Source organism: Bos indicus x Bos taurus, chromosome 23 (genome assembly GCF_003369695.1).
Source record: "Bos indicus x Bos taurus breed Angus x Brahman F1 hybrid chromosome 23, Bos_hybrid_MaternalHap_v2.0, whole genome shotgun sequence".
NCBI lineage: Eukaryota > Metazoa > Chordata > Mammalia > Artiodactyla > Bovidae > Bos > Bos indicus x Bos taurus.
Window position 1 is genome coordinate 14876055 of NC_040098.1, and position 19384 is coordinate 14895438.

At 48.8% G+C, this 19384-nt stretch overlaps 1 protein-coding gene across 3 annotated transcripts in view; it reads left to right on the forward strand.

Moving 5' to 3' along the window:
• The window catches only part of DAAM2 (dishevelled associated activator of morphogenesis 2), a 135546-nt gene that overhangs the window by 92252 nt on the left and 23910 nt on the right, over positions 1-19384 (forward strand). For all 3 annotated transcript variants that reach the window (XM_027524913.1, XM_027524915.1, XM_027524914.1), the window contains exons 5-14: positions 150-244; positions 3509-3842; positions 5162-5272; positions 6456-6559; positions 7683-7749; positions 8790-8907; positions 11386-11524; positions 15291-15349; positions 15667-15851; positions 16389-16688. In XM_027524913.1, the coding sequence (XP_027380714.1) occupies positions 150-244; positions 3509-3842; positions 5162-5272; positions 6456-6559; positions 7683-7749; positions 8790-8907; positions 11386-11524; positions 15291-15349; positions 15667-15851; positions 16389-16688 (1512 nt within the window). The remainder of the gene's footprint in view (positions 1-149; positions 245-3508; positions 3843-5161; positions 5273-6455; positions 6560-7682; positions 7750-8789; positions 8908-11385; positions 11525-15290; positions 15350-15666; positions 15852-16388; positions 16689-19384) is intronic.

Genomic DNA, 19384 nt, shown 5'->3' on the forward strand with positions numbered 1-19384 from the left:
AGCCTGACACTCTTGTCTCAGTAAACCATTTGGTGGGGCCTCATCCCTCCTGAGGCGAGGGTGGCCCCTGGTTCACAGGCAGGCTGGGGGTGCAGGGAGCTGGGAGACAGGCAGCCCAGCGCGACCTCTGCTGCTTTCTCTGACCTCAGATGCAGAGTCTGTACGCATTTGATGAGGAGGAGACGGAGATGAGGAACCAAGTCGTGGAAGACCTGAAGACTGCCCTCCGGACACAGCCTATGAGGTGATGCCCCTTCCCTCGCTTCCTCTACATCCCTCCCCCAGTGGGCCCCTCAGCTTCTCGAAGCTTCACACAGAGCTCTGCTCCCATCCCAGGCCCCTTGGGACGCACTCTCAGCATCCCCTCCAGCTTACTTTACCCTCTTTCACATCTGGGCTCCCACTCCCCCCTCTCTCTCTGAGGAGCTGGGATGCTTCCAGAAGATGAGCATGTTGGGGAGGAGAGATGAACATAGGAAGATGAGGTAAACCTCCGGTCCAGAGGTGGGCATACGGGCAGGGTGCTCAAGAGCTCTGAGAAGGGAGGAGCCCCACCAGGGAGGTGAGAGTGGGTGAGAAATACTCTAGCCACTAGAGGGCGATGTGCTGTCTCCAGATGAGATTTCTCCATCCAGCGTGGGAGCAGGTAAGGAAGCAGGTGGTGGCTGTCTCCAGGGCTGAAAAGCACCTCTCCCTGCGTCCCAGGCCACATTGGGAAAGGGCCCAAGAGAGCCACAGGCTCCTCTCGTGTCTGGCAGTGGGCTCATTCCGGCTTAGGGGAGGCAACTGTTACATTTTCAGCAGTTTTGCAAGCTGCTTGTTAAAACTATGATTAAAATGTAAATTATATCAACTCATGATTTAAAAAATGATATAAAAACCAAAGGTAGTTAAGAACTTGAAACTTATCACTCCTTAACTACCTGATGATTTGACGGCATTTTCCTACACACTGTCATGCGTGCCCACGGAAATCGCACCCGTTGTGTGTGCCTGGTGGGAATCTGTGAATGCTACATGTCTTCCCAGCTCCACGTTCAGTGGCATCACATGACTAGCTTGAAGTCAGCACGAGTGTGTGTGTGTGTGTGTGTGTGTGTGTGTGTGTGTGTGTGTGGTCTGGGCTGACCTTTCTGCCCCAGGAGCCTGGAAGCGGAGCCTCAAGGAGAACAGAGGCTCCCTAACCCCTGCTTGTTGCTCAGGCGGGGATGGGGTCTGATTTAGAGAGGGGATACAGGAAGGTTGAGAAAGTCAGAAAGTAGAAGGGTTGAGGGGATGTTGCCCCTCATCTCCCACTTCCATTTGTTTTTCTTTCTCTTAATCAAATTCTGATGACAAATGTCACACATAGTCATGGTGGAAATTTTGTGGGATACATAAAAGTGTATAATAGAAAAAAGTAAATGATACCTGTTTTTAACAACTTAATGCATTCTGTTTTTCTAAGTATATTTATATAATCATGTAGAAACACTCACAGATGCCCTTGGAATCAAATGTATTCATTATATAGAGTGCTTCCCTCAGCTTCGTTTATGGCATGTCCTCAGATCATTAATTATTGTTCTACTAAATCAAGGGTTTTAAGCCTTTGTGTGTGTGTGTGTGTATGTGTGTGTGTGTGTGTGTATGGATGCACACATGTGTGCCATGGATGACTTTGGTACCCAGGTGAAACCTATTGACTGCTTATTAGAACGATGTTTCTAAGTAATAAAGTAGATAGTAGGTAAGGTTTAAAAATGAGCCAGTTAAATTGAAATACAGCCACCAAATTTTAAACATTTGTGAGATAGCAGTAAATGTACTGCTTTATGCCTTAAATAAAAAGAACTAGCAACCACCATAATTTTGAAGTTCTGATGAGTGGAAATGATATTTTGAGATATCTGTAACAGCTGCAATTTGAGATGAAAACAGCTGTGATTTCTTTGGGTGAGAAAGTCAGAAATTCTGGTAATGCCACTATATTTCATTGCTTACCTTCATCATTGAAAGAAATGCTAAATTCAAGGTTGCTGCTGCTGCTAAGTCGCTTCAGTCGTGTCCGACTCTGTGCAACCCCATAGACGGCAGCCCACCAGGCTCCCCCGTCCCTGGGATTCTCCAGGCAAGAACACTGGAGTGGGTTGCCATTTCCTTTTCCAGTGCATGAAAGTGAAAAGTGAAAGTGAAGTCGCTCAGTCATGTCTGACTCCTAGTGACGCCATGGACTGCAGCCTACCAGGCTCCTCTGTCCATGGGATTCTCCAGGCAAGAGTACTGGAGTGGGGTGCCATTGCCTTCTCCGAAATTCAAGGTAGAGATTACCAAAAAAGTGTATTTTTTGTTTCCCATGGAAGTTGATTAGCCATAGACCCCTTAGGGGAACACATATTCCAGGTTAAGAACTCCTGCACGAAATGGTTTTTAGTGTTTTTTGCTAACATTTAAGCTAACTCAGATGTTTTCTTAGGGATCCCTTAAAGAGTGCCTTCCCCAGTCTTGATCCCTCGATGCAGTGACTGATGGCTCCCCTCTCTGGAAGTCTTCCTTGTCTGCTTGTAATTCTCTTCATTCCCATCCTCACTGGTGATGAGTCTTCAGGTTTAACAGCCATGATAATTATCCTAATAATTATCATAATCATCCCTTTCACGTATATACCTTCATAGTTGTGTCACTGACAGTCAGTGATGTGCAAATGCACAGTATTTAAAATGCAAACAAGACGTGAGTCCCTTGTGGGGTGGTAAGGATTTTAGAGCTTTGTTGTGGTTCAGTTGTTAAGTGATGTCCAACTCTTTGTGACCTCATAGACTGCAGCACACCAGGCTTCCCTGTCCTTCAGTATCCCCCAGGGTTTGCTCAAACTTATGTCCAACCATCTCATCCTCTGTCACCCCTTCTCCTGCCCTCAATCCTTCCCAGCATCAGAGTCTTTTCCAAAGAGTTGGCTCTTCACATCAGGTGGCCAAAGTATTGGAGATTCAGCATCGTTTTTTCTAATGAATATTCAGGATGGATTTCCTTTAGGATTGGCTGGTTTGGTCTCCTTGCAGTCCAAGGGGCTCTTTAAAAGTCTTCACCAGCACCACAGTTCTAAAGCATAAGCTCTTCAGTGCTTTGAAAGTGAAAGTGTTAGTTGCTCAGTCATGTCCGACTCTTTGCAACCCTGTGGACTGTAGCCTGCCAGGCTCTTCTGTCCATGGGATTCTCCAGGCAAGAATACTGGAGTGGGTTGCCATTTCCTTCTCCAGCAGATCTTCCCTACCCAGGAATCGAACGCAGGTCTCCTGCATTGCAGGTAGATTCTTTACTATCTGAGCCATCAGGGAAGCCCTAATAAGTTGACCATATAGCAACCATGGAGGGATTAGTGCTTTAGATAAACCTTACGAGTGAACCAAATGGCTTCTGTAGGTGGGACACAGTGGTCCCTAGATAAAGGGTAGCTATTTGCAAAATGCAGACCGAATAATATGCAAATACAGGATACCTGTTTGGCTGACGGCTCTGGTCTGGGCAGGTTTGTGACCCGCTTCATCGAGTTGGAGGGCTTGACCTGTCTGCTGAACTTCCTCCGGAGCATGGACCACGCCACCTGCGAGAGCCGCATCCACACCTCCCTCATTGGCTGCATCAAGGCGCTGATGAACAACTCGCAGGGGCGGGCGCACGTGCTGGCGCAGCCCGAGGCCATCAGCACCATCGCCCAGAGCCTGCGCACGGAGAACAGCAAGACCAAGGTGGCCGTGCTGGAGATCCTGGGCGCTGTATGCCTGGTGCCCGGCGGCCACAAGAAGGTGCTGCAGGCCATGCTCCACTACCAGGTGTATGCAGCTGAGCGGACGCGCTTCCAGGTGAGGACCTGGCGGAGGGCCTATGTAAGAAGCCCCGAGGGCCCTTAAGAGAGCGGGCTTTGGCTGGGATAATGCACTCTTACCTAGACCGTGGGTTCCTAGAGGCTAGGACATTGCTCCGCTTCATTTTTGTGGCTCTACAACTCTGAGCCCAGTACCTGGCTCAGATAGGGGCTCCATCAAGAATTATTGAATTGAATGCCATTGCTCGAATCAAAATTTCAGGCCTCAGAACTTCCCTGGTGGTGCAGTGGTTAAGACTCTGCACTTCCACTGCAGGGACACTGGTTCAGTCCTTAGTCAGGGAACTAAGATCCCACATGCTGCTCGGCGTGGCCAGGTAAAATAAAGGTGTTAGGGCCTAAGCCTGGACCAGTGCGTACTTTGGGGACACTGGGACCAGTCCCAGGAGCTCAGGCCATGCTGGTGTCTTGTCTTCTCCCTGCCTGTGCCAGTAAAGAGACAGACAAGAAGTATAGTGTCTTGGTACAGAGTAAGTCTCAGGAGATGTGACCTGTCATCACAGACTTTATGGTTTGCCCACCAGAATTGACTACATGCTTATTCTGTCATCAAACATTTTAAAGCACCCACTCTGTTTGGAAAGTGACCCTCGACCCTTTGCAGAATATACAAAGGAGATGAAAGGTAGAAACCATGCTATTAAGGAGCTGAGAGTGAATATAGTTACTCTCTGTATCCTCTGGGGTTCCTCCTCCAGGACCCTCACAGGTAGCAAAATCTGTGCATCCTCAAATCTCTTACAGTTGTGCAGTATTTGCGTATAACCTATGCACATCCTTCTGTATACTTTAAGTCATCTCTGGATTACTTATAATACCTACTATAATATAAATGCTCTGTAAATAACTGTAAATAAAATATAAATGCTATGTAAACAGTTGTCAGTTCACAGCAAATTCAAATTTTGCCTTTTTAATCTTTCTGAAATATAAAATATATATGTATATATTATGTTTTAATGTGGGGTGAGTTGAACCCATGGATATGGAGGGCTGATGAGCTGTAAACAGCTGTAAAGTGCTGAAACAGCATTTTGGCATCACCCAGCAAAATACAGCAAGTCCCCAGGGCTGAGTGGGAGAGGAATAAGGCAGGACTGGGGCTGAGATGTGGAGAGGCAAAGCACGCTTCTTGGAAAAAGTGGACTTAGAGAACGTTCGAGATGAGTTGGATAGATCGGGTACAGAGAATGAATGCAGCGTTCTGGGTGGTTGGAACGGTGGGAGCAAAGGTGTGAGGCTGGACCTGTAGTATCCTGATCCCTCCCTTCTTTTCGGTCCTGCCTTTCCATCCAGACCCTCCTGAACGAGCTGGACCGGAGTCTGGGCCGATACCGGGATGAAGTGAACCTGAAAACAGCCATCATGTCCTTCATCAACGCTGTCCTCAATGCTGGCGCCGGAGAGGTGAGGCCTCTCCTCCGTGTCCTTGCTGTGCTCTGACTTTCTGGCCCTGGGAAGAGGGCGTGAGTGCTGCCTGGGGAAGTGGCAGAGGGTCGGTGTGGCTGCCAGTGCCGTCATCGTGTCTTCAGATTGTCTGTATCATGTCTTGCCCCCTGCACTGGACGCCAAGAAAGAGGGGCTCCTGGGGAGCTCCCTGCATGGGTGGCGTCGTGGGTTATGTGTGCCATGGTCAAAACCCAAGCTTGTCTGGCTGATGATGGCTTAGGATGGCGGGGGATCACTTATAGGAGGAGGACAAGTGTTGGCCCTTCTTTCTAAAGCTTTCCAAAGACCTGTTTCTGGACTGATTTCTGAGTTAGCTAGTCATAGTCTTCTAGCATCTTCTGTTAGGATGTGTGACTTCTGATTTTCCTTCAGAATGGGGTTAGAAATGGGATTCCCAGACCTTAAAAATAGAAAAATGGAAGATGAACTTAAAGAGCAGGTGAACTCCCCAAATTCTAAGGCAGTCTGATGCCTTGGTGAAGGTCAGCTTGTTGAAGGTCAAAAGGGGCAACTTAATGATCTCTGCTTTCCCCCGTTTTCTGCCAGCATACTATCTTTTTTTTTTTTTTTTTCCCGTATCCCATCCTGATGACCTGACTTAGGTGAGGTAGGTTGAGGGAATTACCTGTCCCTAAGATGCTGACATCACCTGGGTCAGTACCAGCTATTTATCCTGACATCTGTTCTGATTAGTTGCTAACCATATCTCATTAGGTAGTTTTTATGAATATCATTCTTGTTAGGTAGGTAATGTTATGCCCATTTAACTGATGAGAAAACTAAGCCTTCTGCAGAGTCACAAAACTGTTAAGTGACAGAGCAGGGATTGGAACCAAGATCTGTCTGGTTCCAAAGCGTGTGCTCTGTATCACTCTTCAGCACCGCTCTTTGAGTCCAAAATCTTAGAGAAAGCTGGTGAAGGACTTAAAGGAAGTGAGGCAGGAGAGCTGAAGCGCATGACTAACAGGTGAAAGGGTGTCTCCTCCCACCCCCTCCTTGCTGCTCTGGGACCTGAAGCAGTTCCGATGCATTTGCTGCTGGGGATGTGGTGGAACCGGAGTGGCCGTGAGGGGACTACTGGGGGACTCTTGCAGAAATGGACACCAGCCGGTGAGCCTAGTACCCCCTTGGTGACCCCCAGGATAACCTGGAGTTCCGTCTGCATCTGCGGTACGAGTTCCTGATGCTGGGGATACAGCCCGTGATTGACAAACTCCGGCAGCACGAGAATGCCATCCTGGACAAGTAAGGCCCAAGCCACCCATTCCCACCACAAACCTATGGGGAAAGCGCCTCAGTGGGGGAATGGCCGAGAACCTCAGAGAGGCTTCTGTTCCCTGGGAGACCACCTGCCACACCCAGCATCAGTTCAGGAGCAGCTCTGGGTCTGGGGGAGAGGTGGATGACGGCTCTCCCACCCCCTGTCCCACATCACCTGTGTCCCCTCCTGGCCTCCTTGCCAACCTCCTGTCTCATCTCTGATGTTAGAGGCAGGTGGACCCAGTGGTCCTCTTCCGTGGCAGTACCAATCCTGGGGGGAATTTGGAAATGTAGGGGTGTTCTTCGGTTTTCAAACTGGATGGGGGAGGCACTACTTGCATTGGTTGTAGGGAGCCAGGAATGCCAAACATCCACCGTGCCCTCCTGCTCAGCAGAGACCCGCCCCTCAAGGTGCAAGCCATCAAGGCCTTTGTTGACTGAAGAACACAATGACGCTCCTGTGTATCACCAGTGGGCCCCTCTGGTCCACCCCCTTCACACAGGCTATTTTATTACACTAGGTCTTAAGGGAGAGTGGATGGGTGGATGGATCCTTTTGCAGTGGAGTGGAGGAGGGGATGGGGCAGAAAATGACAGATTGGCTTTGAGTGGAGACCTAGGATGGTCTGAGAACACTGGGGAAGGTCAACCTAGGGCAGTGATCCTTGACTGTGGGTGATTTCACCACCCCCCCCAACCCAGGGAACATTTGGCAGAACCTGGAGACATTTTTGGTCATCACAACTCAAAGTGGAGGGCGCTGCAGGCATCTGGTGGCAGAGGTCAGGGATGCTGGTACATGTCCTTCAACTCACAGGTCCACCTCCCCCCACAGAGTCAGGGATGATCCAGCTGCAAATGTCAATCTGGGAAAGCCTGATTGAAGGTCATGGGACCCTGGGTTGGCCTCTCCAGGGACAGGCATGAGATCCTATAAAGGATGAGAGTGTTGACTTACAGGAAGCTAACTTCTTTCTCGTTTTGCCTTGGCCTCATTTGCATGATGCCTTCAGATTTAGTCATTTCAGAGTCTTACAGGGGCTGTAACCCTCACCCAGCGCTGACCTGGCGGTCATGTCTACTTCCTCTATCCCCCCATCCCGTTTAGGCATTTGGACTTCTTCGAGATGGTCCGGAATGAGGATGACTTGGAGCTGGCCAGGAGGTTTGACATGGTGAGCAGCCTGCAAAGGCGGGACGACTGCAGTGGGTCCTGACTCCTGTGCTGTGTGTTAGCCTGGTTCCGTGGTGGTGCCACCGTGGCCGGGTCTCACTTCTGGAGCCCTGGCACTATAGTGGCTCTACAGGGCCTCGCCTTAAACTGGGAGAGCATCTCCCCTGGAGGAGACTACAACCCCCAAAGGAAGGAGAGACAGTTCTTACACACGGCTACCCTCGCATGCCTCCTCTGGGATGACTTTCTCCCTGTCTTCCAGTAATCTGAGTCACCTTTCCCCATTGCTAACCTGATCCTGCTTAGCAAACAAAATCATTTCCATGTGAGCCTTGGTAACCCTGAAAATACACACACCTGCTGCTTTAATATGGTGCTAGAAAATCCCTGTCCAAATAGAGACCTACTTTGGGCTGGTGCTTCAGTGGCCAAGCACCACCCTTTTCGATTCTAAAAAGAGCCCCAGATATAAAGAGAAGGATACCAATGTTCCAGAGGACCAGCGGCTTCTTGCTGTCACACAACTGCAGAGTTGTTCTGCTGTTTGCACCCAGGCTGTGGATCTAGGCCACGTGCTCCTGGAGTCAGCCAGGCCCTGCTTCCTCCTCTTAGTTTGAATCAGTAGTTCTCAACCAGGGGCGAGTTTACTTCCCTTGGGGGCATCTACAATATTTAGAGATGTTCTTAGCTGTCACAGCAGGTGTGAGGAGGATGCCCCTGCATCTGGTAGATGTAGGGCTAAGATGCTGCTAAGTCATCTGCAGTGAACAGGGCAGCCCCTCACCCCCACGGATAAAGAACCATCTAGTTCAAGATGCTGGTGGTGCCAAGGCTGGGGAACCCTGGTTTATATAATTAGCACATCTCTCTCCTCCTTTTCTCTGCCCTTCTCTTTTTCTAAGTCTGGACCAGAGGCAGGGAAGGAATGCTGTCCTGCAGGATGGGGCTCAGTGGATGGAAACAGGGTCATCTCCCCCTCTCTTCTCTTCCCTGCTCCTTCCCCTCCCCTCGCCCCATTCACTGTGCGCCCCACACCCTCAGGTCCACATTGACACCAAGAGTGCTTCCCAGATGTTTGAGCTGATCCACAAGAAGCTGAAGCACACGGAGGCCTACCCATGCCTGCTGTCCGTCCTGCACCACTGCCTACAGATGCCCTGTGAGTAGCACCCTTCCCTTGGCCAATCTGAGCCCTTGGTCCAGGGCATCTTGAGAAAAGGTGTCAGAAGCTCCCAGGGTAGGGGTGTCTCCCCGTGTCTCCCTCCTGGCCCAATTGTACCCCAGTTCCCAGGAGGTCGGACTGGAGGACTCAGGCCCCTACTCTACCTGTCCTCCTTGGAGTCAGGACTTCCACTGTCCCCAGCACAGGGGCTGAGGATCAGCCCTGAGCAATGCCAACATCCTGGACCAACACGCAGAACTTGATCCCTGCTAAATCAAACAGCCCTGACTGCCAGCTCGTGGCAGCGTTGTGATGGGCCTTCTCGGGGCGTTCCAGAAAGAAGTTTCATGCTTGCGGGAGCAGTACAGCTGTGGAGTGGAGGTTGTGGCAATCACGTGAAAGCAAACTTGTTGCTTTGTTTTTAAAGATTTTATCAACTCTTCCATCTAACCCTGGCTGGCTCCCACCCTAGCGCCCTTGTTCCTGCCTCACTTTACAAATACCAAATGACCGTGTCTATAGGAGCAGGTGCTAAACTCTTAAGATCCAGGTGTGTGCAGTGACCAAATAAATTATGCAGAGTTACTAGTAGCCACCCCAGTGTGCGATCTGAAATGAGTTGGAGCTGCACCATTTGGTATTTAAGCTCTTCATAAAATAGCAGATTTGGAAACTGGCATGGACCAATAAAATGGTCACCCCAGACGGACTCTCTTTAGTGGTGGTGATGATGCTGGTGTTGGTAATCAGGTGGTGGTGAAAACTACAATTTATTGTTGCCCACTCAGGGCTGGGTCAGAGAAGGCAATGGCACCCCACTCCAGTACTCTTGCCTGGAAAATCCCATGGACGGAGGAGCCTGGTAGGCTGCAGTCCATGGGGTCGCTAAGAGTCGGACACGACTGAGTGACATCACTTTCACTTTTTCACTTTCATGCATTGGAGAAGGAAATGGCAACCCACTCCAGTCTTCTTGCCTGGAGAATCCCAGGGGCAGGAGAGCCTGGTGGGCTGCCGTCTATGGGGTCACACAGAGTCGGACACGACTGAATTGACTTAGCAGTAGCAGCAGGGCTGGGTGTGATGGGAGATTTATATAGTATCTCTAAATCTCAAAATGGCTTAAGGCATGTGTTCTATTATCTACATCCTTACAGTGGGGGAGCCTGAGAATCAGACAGTCTTTACATATGAAAGAATTTTGTTTCTTTGGAGTCAGGACTTAATTTTTAAATTTTTTTAAGAGGAATTTTTTTTTTTCAAAAATATTTATTTGGCTGTACTGGGTCTTAGTTGCAGCATGCAGGATCAAGTTCCCTGACCAATAATTGAACCCAGGGCCCGCCCGCCCCCATTGGGAGCATGGAGTCTTAGCCACTGGACCACCAGGGAAGTCCCCAGGGGTCAGGGCTTTAGATGAATCACGTTCTACTTCTTTGAACACAGGCTTTACCCTGTGAAAGGAAATGGAAGACATTATCATTTTGCAATGCATGTGCCAGTGGAGGGATGGGAAGATGGACAGAGTGGCCTGGACCAGGAAGCTGCCTGTTCTTCAAAACCCAGTCTAGAAGGTCTTGGTGAAAGACTTGAGAATTCTGACTTCTGCTCCCATGAGTGTTTGGTACTCCAAGGGCATTGTGAATGGGTCCCCCTAGTCTGCCTCAAAATGGAGCTGTGCAGACATGACCTTCCTCCTTGTAGGCATTATGGTCTGCCTTTGAGGTCAGGATCTTGCTGTTTGACCTCCACCTTGGTGGTCAGTAGAAACACAGTACTTGGATTATGAACCCAGGAAGAGGAGCCTGTGGCGATCCCATGAAAAGAAAGTCCTTCTCCAGCCAGACTAAATTAGGGCAGACAGCAGTAGGGCCCTGTAGAAATAGGCACAGCCCACTCAATGCCTTTGCCTTCACAGTTCAGGGTCACCTTCACCGAGAAATCTGCCTGAATTCCAAGACTGCTTCTCCAGCCCATTCTGACCCCCCTCTCAGTACACACCTGTAATTATTTTCCATTCCTATAGGACAATAGCATCAATAAACCTAGAGCCTTTGCTTTTTTAAAAAAGTTTCCCTAGAGACTTCATTATTCAGCATGTAATGTTTGGAGCAGATTTACTTTCTTGAATGTGCTTTTCTAAGATAATTGTTAAAAAAAAAAAAGCAATTTGCATTCCTAAGGCATGGGATGCTCAGGGTACCAACAGGGAAGAAGGCAGCCAGAAAGCATTTCAGGGAGTAGAGAAATATATCTAGAGGGTTGACACATTCATAAAAGGTCAGTTGCAGATCAGCAAGAAATGATAGGATTTATGAGCCTTCATTATCAGCAATCACATTTCCTCCTCCATCATCCGGGGAGCTTGCTGAGGAGATTGCTTTCTTCCCCAGCCTGGCCCCAGGCGGTGACCCTAGGGCAGGGCCCCAGGGGGCTCTGCAGCTCAGTCAAGACAGGATGTCTTTCGTTCTGCAGACAAGCGAAACGGTGGCTACTTCCAGCAGTGGCAACTCCTGGACCGCATCCTGCAGCAGATTGTCCTCCAGGATGAGAGGGGCGTGGATCCTGACCAGGCTCCCTTGGAGAACTTCAATGTCAAGAACATTGTCAACATGTGAGCAGTGGCCATCCCTTACCTGTCTTCGTCTTCCTTCCCCATCTCTGTCCTCCTTGGCATCTCACCAGCAAAATCTCAGCTCCCTCTCTCAAACCCAGACAGGGCTCCAGATGGGCCCTGGGCCAAAGCATCCAATAGAACTGCCTGAGATAGCAGAAACGGTCTCTATGCACACTGTCTAAACGTGGCCCCTGGGCGCTTGACCCATGGTTAGTGTGACTGAGAAACTGAGTTTTACGTTTTATTTCGTTTTCATTAAGTCCATGGGGTCGCTGAGGGTCGGACACGACTGAGCGACTTCACTTTCACTTTTCACTTTCATGCATTGGAGAAAGAAATGGTAACCCACTCCAGTGTTCTTGCCTGGAGAATCCCAGGGACCGGGGAGCCTGGTGGGCTGCCGTCTATGGGGTCGCACAGAGTCGGACACGACTGAAGTGACTTAGCAGCAGCAGCAGCCATGTGACATGTGGCTGGTTACCACCATATTGGATAGTAGAGGTTTATAGAGGGTGCTTACCGCTCCCCATGATCCACGCGCATGGAGTGGATTGAGGGAGACGGCAGTGTAACACGGAGGAAGAGTCAGCAACCTATGGCTGTGGGCTAGCCCCCATCCTCCAGTTTGTTTTGTGTCCTCCGTGAGCTAAGAGTAGTTTTACATTTTAAAAGAGTTGTTAAAATCACGCACAAGACGCTGCAGCAGAGACCTCACATATGAAACCTAAAATAGTTACTCTGGCCCTTTAGAGATGGTCTGCCGACCACTGAAAATAGAGCATGACAATTGAATTATTGGAAAAGGATGTCAGAGCCTAAGGTCTCTGGCTTATCATCTTTGACTCACCCTGGGTGTAAAGAAACACCAAGAAATGAGTTTACAGTTGCATCAGTTAATAACCAGGCCTCATGTTAACACACTTAGTTTTAATTTTAAAGTTTTGCTTTCAGTATCAGTCTGAGTCTGCTGCCCTTAAGGAGATACATTGGCTCTCAATGATTCATTGTGCTGCATTGCAAAGCCAAGTAGAAAATGATTTTTGAACCGTTCATGCTACTGTTTTCATTTGCACAAACAGCCGGGTGTTAAAGTCAAAATCCTAACTGGTACGCTGGGAGAACACAGCTAGTAATCCAAAGGCAGCTTTATTAGGAAACCGTTTAATTTAATTTTTATTTTATATTGGAGTATAGTTGATTTACAATGTTGTGTTAGTTTCAGGGGTGCAACAGAGTGATTTTGTTATATGTAAACATGTATCTATCTATTCTTTTCCAAATTCATTTCCATATAGGTTGTTACAGAATATTGAGTGGAGTTCTCTGTGCTATACAGTAAATCCTTGTTGACTGCCTATTTTATATATGGTAGTGTGTATATGTTAATCCAAGACCTAATTTATTCCCTCATCTTTCCCTTTTGTCAACCTTACGTTTGTTTTCTGTGTCTGTGAGTCTGTTTCTGTTTATAAGCTCATGTGTATCATTTTTTATATTTCACATATAAGTGATATCACATGGTATTTGTCTTTCTCTGCCTGACTTACTTCACTTAGTATGATAATCCCTAGGTCTGTCCATGTTACTATAAATGGCATTTCATTCTTTTTTTTGGCTGAGTAATATTCCATTTTCTATATATACCACATCTTCTTTATCTATTCCTCTCTCGATGGACATTTAGGTTGCTCCATGTCTTGGCTATTATAAATAGTGAAAACAGCTTGATTTGTTATCTTCTGCTTGTTCTATACACTATTTAGTGGGGAAGCTTCTCCTCTGCTGAGGATGACAACTCCTCAGGTGCAGTGAACTTTTTGCTGCTTCTTGGACAATAAGAGTCCTAGGCTTACTTTCAGACACCAATATAGTCTCAAAGCTGCAAGTAGAAGGGCTAGTCTTAGATGTGAATCAGCATTCTAGATTTGATTCAGCCTTAAATCTCTTTCCTTCCTGGGTTGGAGCTGGAAGCTGCAGTGGGAAGAGTGAGTGAGTGAGTGAGTGTGTGTGTGTGTGAGCGTGATGATTGGCTTCTTTCTCTGTTCTCTTTCTCTTCCAGCCCCTTCTATCCCCTCCTTTCATCTAGCTAACCATTTTCTGAACCCCCACCAGAGGGAGCATGGGGCAGGAAGGAAAAATGGGAAAAGGCCCTGCTTGATCAGGTAACTTAGTAAAGAGGTTTCCTGCTCTCTGGGTTTAGCACATGGATAAAGAGATGACGTATATCCCTGGGGTCTTCAGATGTTCCTTGCTGGGTGCCTCTCACTACAAAACCCTGGTCACTGGCTAAGCCTGTTTTTCTTTTTTCCCTCCAAGCCTGCCTGGTACCATCCCTTCTATCAGACCCTGGTTCAGTGGCTATACAGTGCACTGACTCAGTGGACATGAGTTTGAGCAAGCTCTGGGAGATGGTGAAGGACAGGGAAGCCTGGCGTGCTGCAGTCCATGGGGTCACAAAGAGTCGGACGTGACTGAGGGACTGAATAGCAATAGTCCATGTAGACTCATGTTGTCAAAGTGTCCACTTTTCTCCCAGGTGCATTTTTTGGATGAGACTTACAACAGCTTCAGCCGACTTCCTCCATGATGCTCTCTGACTCATGAGCAACCCTCATGCAATCTCTCATACTAACAAATTCTTGGAGTGCCATGGATGCCAGCCCCCCTCTGGACCTGCCTTGTCTCAGTCCACCATGCCTCCCTCCCAGTAGCAGGGCACATGGGTCAGACTCTCTGGATGGGTGCAAGGAAGTCACTTCCTCTGGGAGCACTGAAGGAGAGCCTCCCTGTACCCACCCTCCCCAAACCTCCCCACCAAGGGAGGATGGCAATAGCTTGCTCCAGAGAAATCTCTTCATAAATTATTTCCTCCTTCATACCTTACCCCCTCTTTATTTTATTTTATATTTGTTTATCTGGCTGCTCTGGGACTTAGTTGTGGCATGTGGGGTCTAGTTCCCTGACCAGGGATGGAACCCCGGCCCCCTGCATTGAAAGCATGGAGCCTTAACCACCGGACCACCAGGGAAGTCCTTCGTCCTCTGGAGAAGGACACACGTGCATTCACATCCTCTCTTCCCATTTCCTTAACCACTGGACCACTGAGGAAGTCCCTGTTCCCTCTTTGTATCCTTGATCTGGTTGAGGAGGCCAAGAATCATGGATCTGTCTCCTCCATGCTTCCAGATTTACAAAAGGAATGATGATTGGGCTCTCACCTTGAAACTTCACCTCTCATACGTTGATGTATCTGGGTACAGCCCTCATTTAAACCCCACATAATGAGAGTTTGACATGAATAGGGCGTATGACTTAGACACCCTCTGCCCACTCACTCTGAGTTGCTGGGGTGAGTGATTTCTCTTGCTGTAACAGACTGGAAGTCTGAACCATGGTAAGACTGATATTTTGACCTCTCTCAGATGCAAGGACCTATTATTACAAAGGGGTACAAATCATTGTACAACTAGGGGAAACCTGGGACATCGTCCTAGCTTGACGAGTTAGCTTCATCTTCTTTATCACAGAGGGGTTGGACTCTAAAGGTGCTTTCACTTTCTCAGCCCATAGAGAGACAGGTGATGAGACCTTGTCAGGGGTGGGACCTGGAGAGACACCTGGAGAGTCAGAACCCTAGCCTCCTAGCTGCACAGATTGGAGATCAGGGCACCAATGTGGGGGACTGGAAGGTGCCATGCCCTCTGGGAAGCTATGAGCCAACAGTCAACAGATCCTTCTCTCAACCCCCTCACCCCAACCCCAGGCTCATCAATGAGAATGAAGTGAAACAGTGGCGAGACCAGGCAGAGAAGTTCCGGAAAGGTGAGGGGCTCTGCCTAAACCCACCACCTGCTCCCCACCCTCCCCTGCCCACCCCAGGATCATCCCATCTCCTACATTTTTTTTTAAGTTTTAAATGTATCATCTTTGTTCTTTCTAAAAAAATTTTTTTTGGCCACATCACAGGGCATGTAGGATCTTAGTTCTCAGACCAGGGATTGAACCCGTGACCCCTGCAGTGGAAGGGTGGAGTCTCAATCATGGGACCACCAGGGAAATCCTTCACCCTTAGGAGAAGAAGGCACACACATTCACGTTCCTTTCTTCCCGTTTCCCCTCCTGTCCCACTTCCACCCTAGAACACGCAGAGCTGGTGAGCAGGCTGGAGAGGAAGGAGCGGGAATGCGAGACCAAGACGCTGGAGAAGGAAGAGATGATGCGGACGCTGAACAAGATGAAGGACAAGCTGGCGCGCGAGTCTCAGGAGCTGCGCCAGGCTCGGGGCCAAGTGGCAGAGCTGGTGGCCCAACTCAGTGAAATCTCGGTGTGTGGCCTCTCCTCTCCTTTTGCAGAGTTGAGCTGGGATCTTCAGGTCAGGTGGGGAAAAGTGGATGTAGTGAGGGACCAAGGAGGAGAGAGAGAGGATCTCAGACCAGGATAGAGGGCACCCTTGTCTGCAAGGTCGACGCCTTCGTGTTAGATGGAAACCATGTTCCTTCCTCCAGGGGAGCAGGAAGCACACCTTGGAAAGCAGAGGGCCGGCTGGGTGTTGGTTTCCCTCCCCACTCGCAGCTGGATGCCCTTGTGCAGACCGATCTGTATATCAGTCTTGCTGTTGCCGGCAATGACTGACTGTGTCCACTGTCTGTGTTTGACTTGTGGGTGCACTTGTGTGTTCAGGATGTTTAGGTGTCCAGGATGCAGGGCGAGAAAACAGGGCTCAGCTTGTGTGGGAGGTGAGAGCAGACTTCGGGGTCTAGTCTAGAGGGAGAATAGAGTAAGGGAAGGCACAGTGACTGGGGACTTGAAAGGCATCCTCGTTGATGGCTTTGTCTTCCTGATGTCTCTGTTTTCCCCACAGACAGGACCTGTATCTTCCCCCCCTCCCCCTGGGGGCCCACTTACCTTGTCTTCCTCGATGACAAACAACGACCTGCCTCCACCCCCGCCCCCTCTTCCGTTCGCCTGCTGCCCCCCACCGCCACCCCCTCCTCTGCCCCCCGGGGGGCCTCCAACTCCCCCCGGCGCCCCACCTTGCTTCAGCATGGGGATGCCCCTCCCCCCAGACCCCTTCCCCAGCAGTGATGTCCCACTCAGGAAGAAGTGTGTCCCCCAGCCTTCACACCCACTGAAGTCCTTCAACTGGGTCAAGCTGAATGAGGTGAGTAACAAGGAAGATATCTATCGGCTCCCTTCTACAGGTCGGGGCAGTCAACCATAGATCCACAGCCTGCTGTTTGCAGATCTCCATGGCGAATGCTTTCTTTGGTAGGGGTAAGGGTAGACACAGTGGATGCAGAAGAGGGGGTTGTAGATGACAGGCTGTCTCTTGGGAAGAGCACAGGGAGGAGATGGTTTGGCCTGTGGTGATGCTCACATTGGCAGAGCCACCTACAAACAGAATATGAGTGTGCTGAGGGTTCCTGGAGTAATGTAGGGCCAGTCAAGTGTGCTTTATAGACAAGGGCTTGGCTAGAATGTTAAGGATAGGGTTGATTTGAGGAAAAGGGTGGAACATATAGGTGAAGATCTTTGGCCAAGGTCTGGAGAAGGCAATAGCAACCCACTCCAGTACTCTTGCCTGGAAAATCACATGGACGGAGGAGCCTGGTGGACTGCAGTCCATGGGGTCACGACTGAGCGACTTCACTTTCACTTTTCACTTTCATGCATTGGAGAAGGAAATGGCAACCCACTCCAGTGTTCTTGCTTGGAGAATCCCAGGGATGGGGGAGCCTGGTGGGCTGCCGTCTATGGGGTCGCACAGAGTCGGACACGACTGAAGCGATTTAGCAGCAGCAGCAGAGATGATCAAGACCAGTGTGTACAAAGGACTGAAATGATGAAGCTATGACAGGCTAACAGGAAAAAGACAATGAAGAGTTTGATGTCAAGGTACAGCCACTTTGACATCCTCTTAGGGGAAGGTGCATGCACTGGCTACTTCTCTAGACTGCTCAGCAGTGAGAGGTCCTCATGAATATTATCCACTAAGAACCTCTCATCCCAGGCTGACATGTGGGACTTGATTCCTCTGTTGGATTCTCATGAGTGTAGAGATGCCCTGGGTCACGTTGGACCTCTCGTATTGAAGGCCAGTTCCAGCCTGGTCCAAGCCCTGCTCTGGTTCTGTGCTACGTCCTCTTGCAAGGACCAGTGGCTTCATCCTTGAGGTAAATGTTGAGTTAGCCAAAGACTTTGTTTGGGTTTTTCCATATCAACATGGAAAAACCCAAACAAACTTTTTTGCCAACCGAATAAATACAGTAGGTTTCCCTGGTGGCTCAGATGGTAAAGAATCTGCCTGCAATGCAGGAGACCCAGGTTTGATCCCTGCGTCAGGAAGAAACCCCAGAGAGGGGAATGGCTACCCACTATAGTATTCTTTCCTGCAGAATTCCATGGATAGAGGAGCCTGGTGGGCTACAGTCCATGGGGCCTCAAAGAGTTGGACACAACTGAGCAACTGTCACTTCAGTGACACAAGGGACCTGGCCTCCGTTAGCCTGGCCCATTCACACTGCAAAAACAGTTTGGAACTGGGACCAGTGAATGCCCTCTGACCTTGTTGTATAGACCAGGGACTAACTCTTGGGGAAATCATTACTCTGAGCTAAAATTAGCTCAAATGGAGACTTAAGTGGGAGGAGACACAGTTTGCTAAGTAGATGGTCAGCTATTTGCTAGGTGCCTCCTCTTGGTGGTAGACCAGCTAGCCCATCAGTCTGAGCTGTGCTTTATGTAAAGCTTTCTGTTGTGGTGGGGAGGGGGGCTGTGATGGATAATAACAAAAGGTGAGACATAACATTGCCCTGAAAGAGCTTTGGATCTGGCAAATTAGGAAATGTGTCCAAGGAACTACCTTGAGGTCCTGGGGATGGGTTGAAGGAACGGTTCTAACTTCTAATCAAATCAGGCTTGGCTCAAACTAACTGTGTGGTCTGCAGAAATCATTCATTTTGTACCTGTTTGCTCATCTGCGAGATGATCTCTGATTCCTTTTACCTCTGGTTTTGTCATCTAAGTGGAAAGAAAGACAAAGTATGAATATAGCCCATCCATCACTTAGTCCTGGAGTTCTGTTGTAGAGCCACCTCTAGCAGCACTTTGAAGCAATATCGTTAAAGTCTGTGACAACTGCATCACACAGTTGTGCCCTGTAGTTGCTTCTCCATGGCCTTGAGACCAGCCAGAAAGACCAGCTGCATATGAGCGGGCAAGTGGTTCTGCAGAACCAAAGGCTGTAGGCTGTGTAGAAATGTTCGTTGTTCATGATCAGAAGTAGTATTTTTAAGTTGCTATTAAAAAAAGAATTTTGCTTTTGCCTCCCATGCTTGCAATTTACAGTTTTGATCATGTAATGAAGGATTGATTAGGCATCTCCACAATTAAGGAAGACAGATAAGGCATCTAATGTTTTTGTAATATTTTCACCTTAAAGAACTTTGTGCTTAGGAGTTTCTCTGGGATCTAGCAATAATAAAGTCTATATCAATTCCTCAGGGACCTAGAGATGGCCAGAGTCTCGATCCTAGACTGGGAAGTCCAGGTTTGATGCAACACGTGTTGAGGAGCTCTTGTAGGGTGTGGGGAGTGGGGGGCTTTGCATCATATTTGTCATCCCAGCCCCAAGCTTTTAATTGCATGACTAAATTCAGGTCATCTCATCATGTGGGCTTTGATTTCCCAATGTGTAACATGCGGGTGATTATGATAACTAGATGAAAAAGGTTGTTTTGAGGATTGACTTAATACATGCAAAGTGATTGACACATAGAAAGCCTTTAAAATAAGAATAGCAGATGAGTTACTATGAGTGTGACTACCATGCGTGCTGTACGTGTGCTCTCTCCCTTA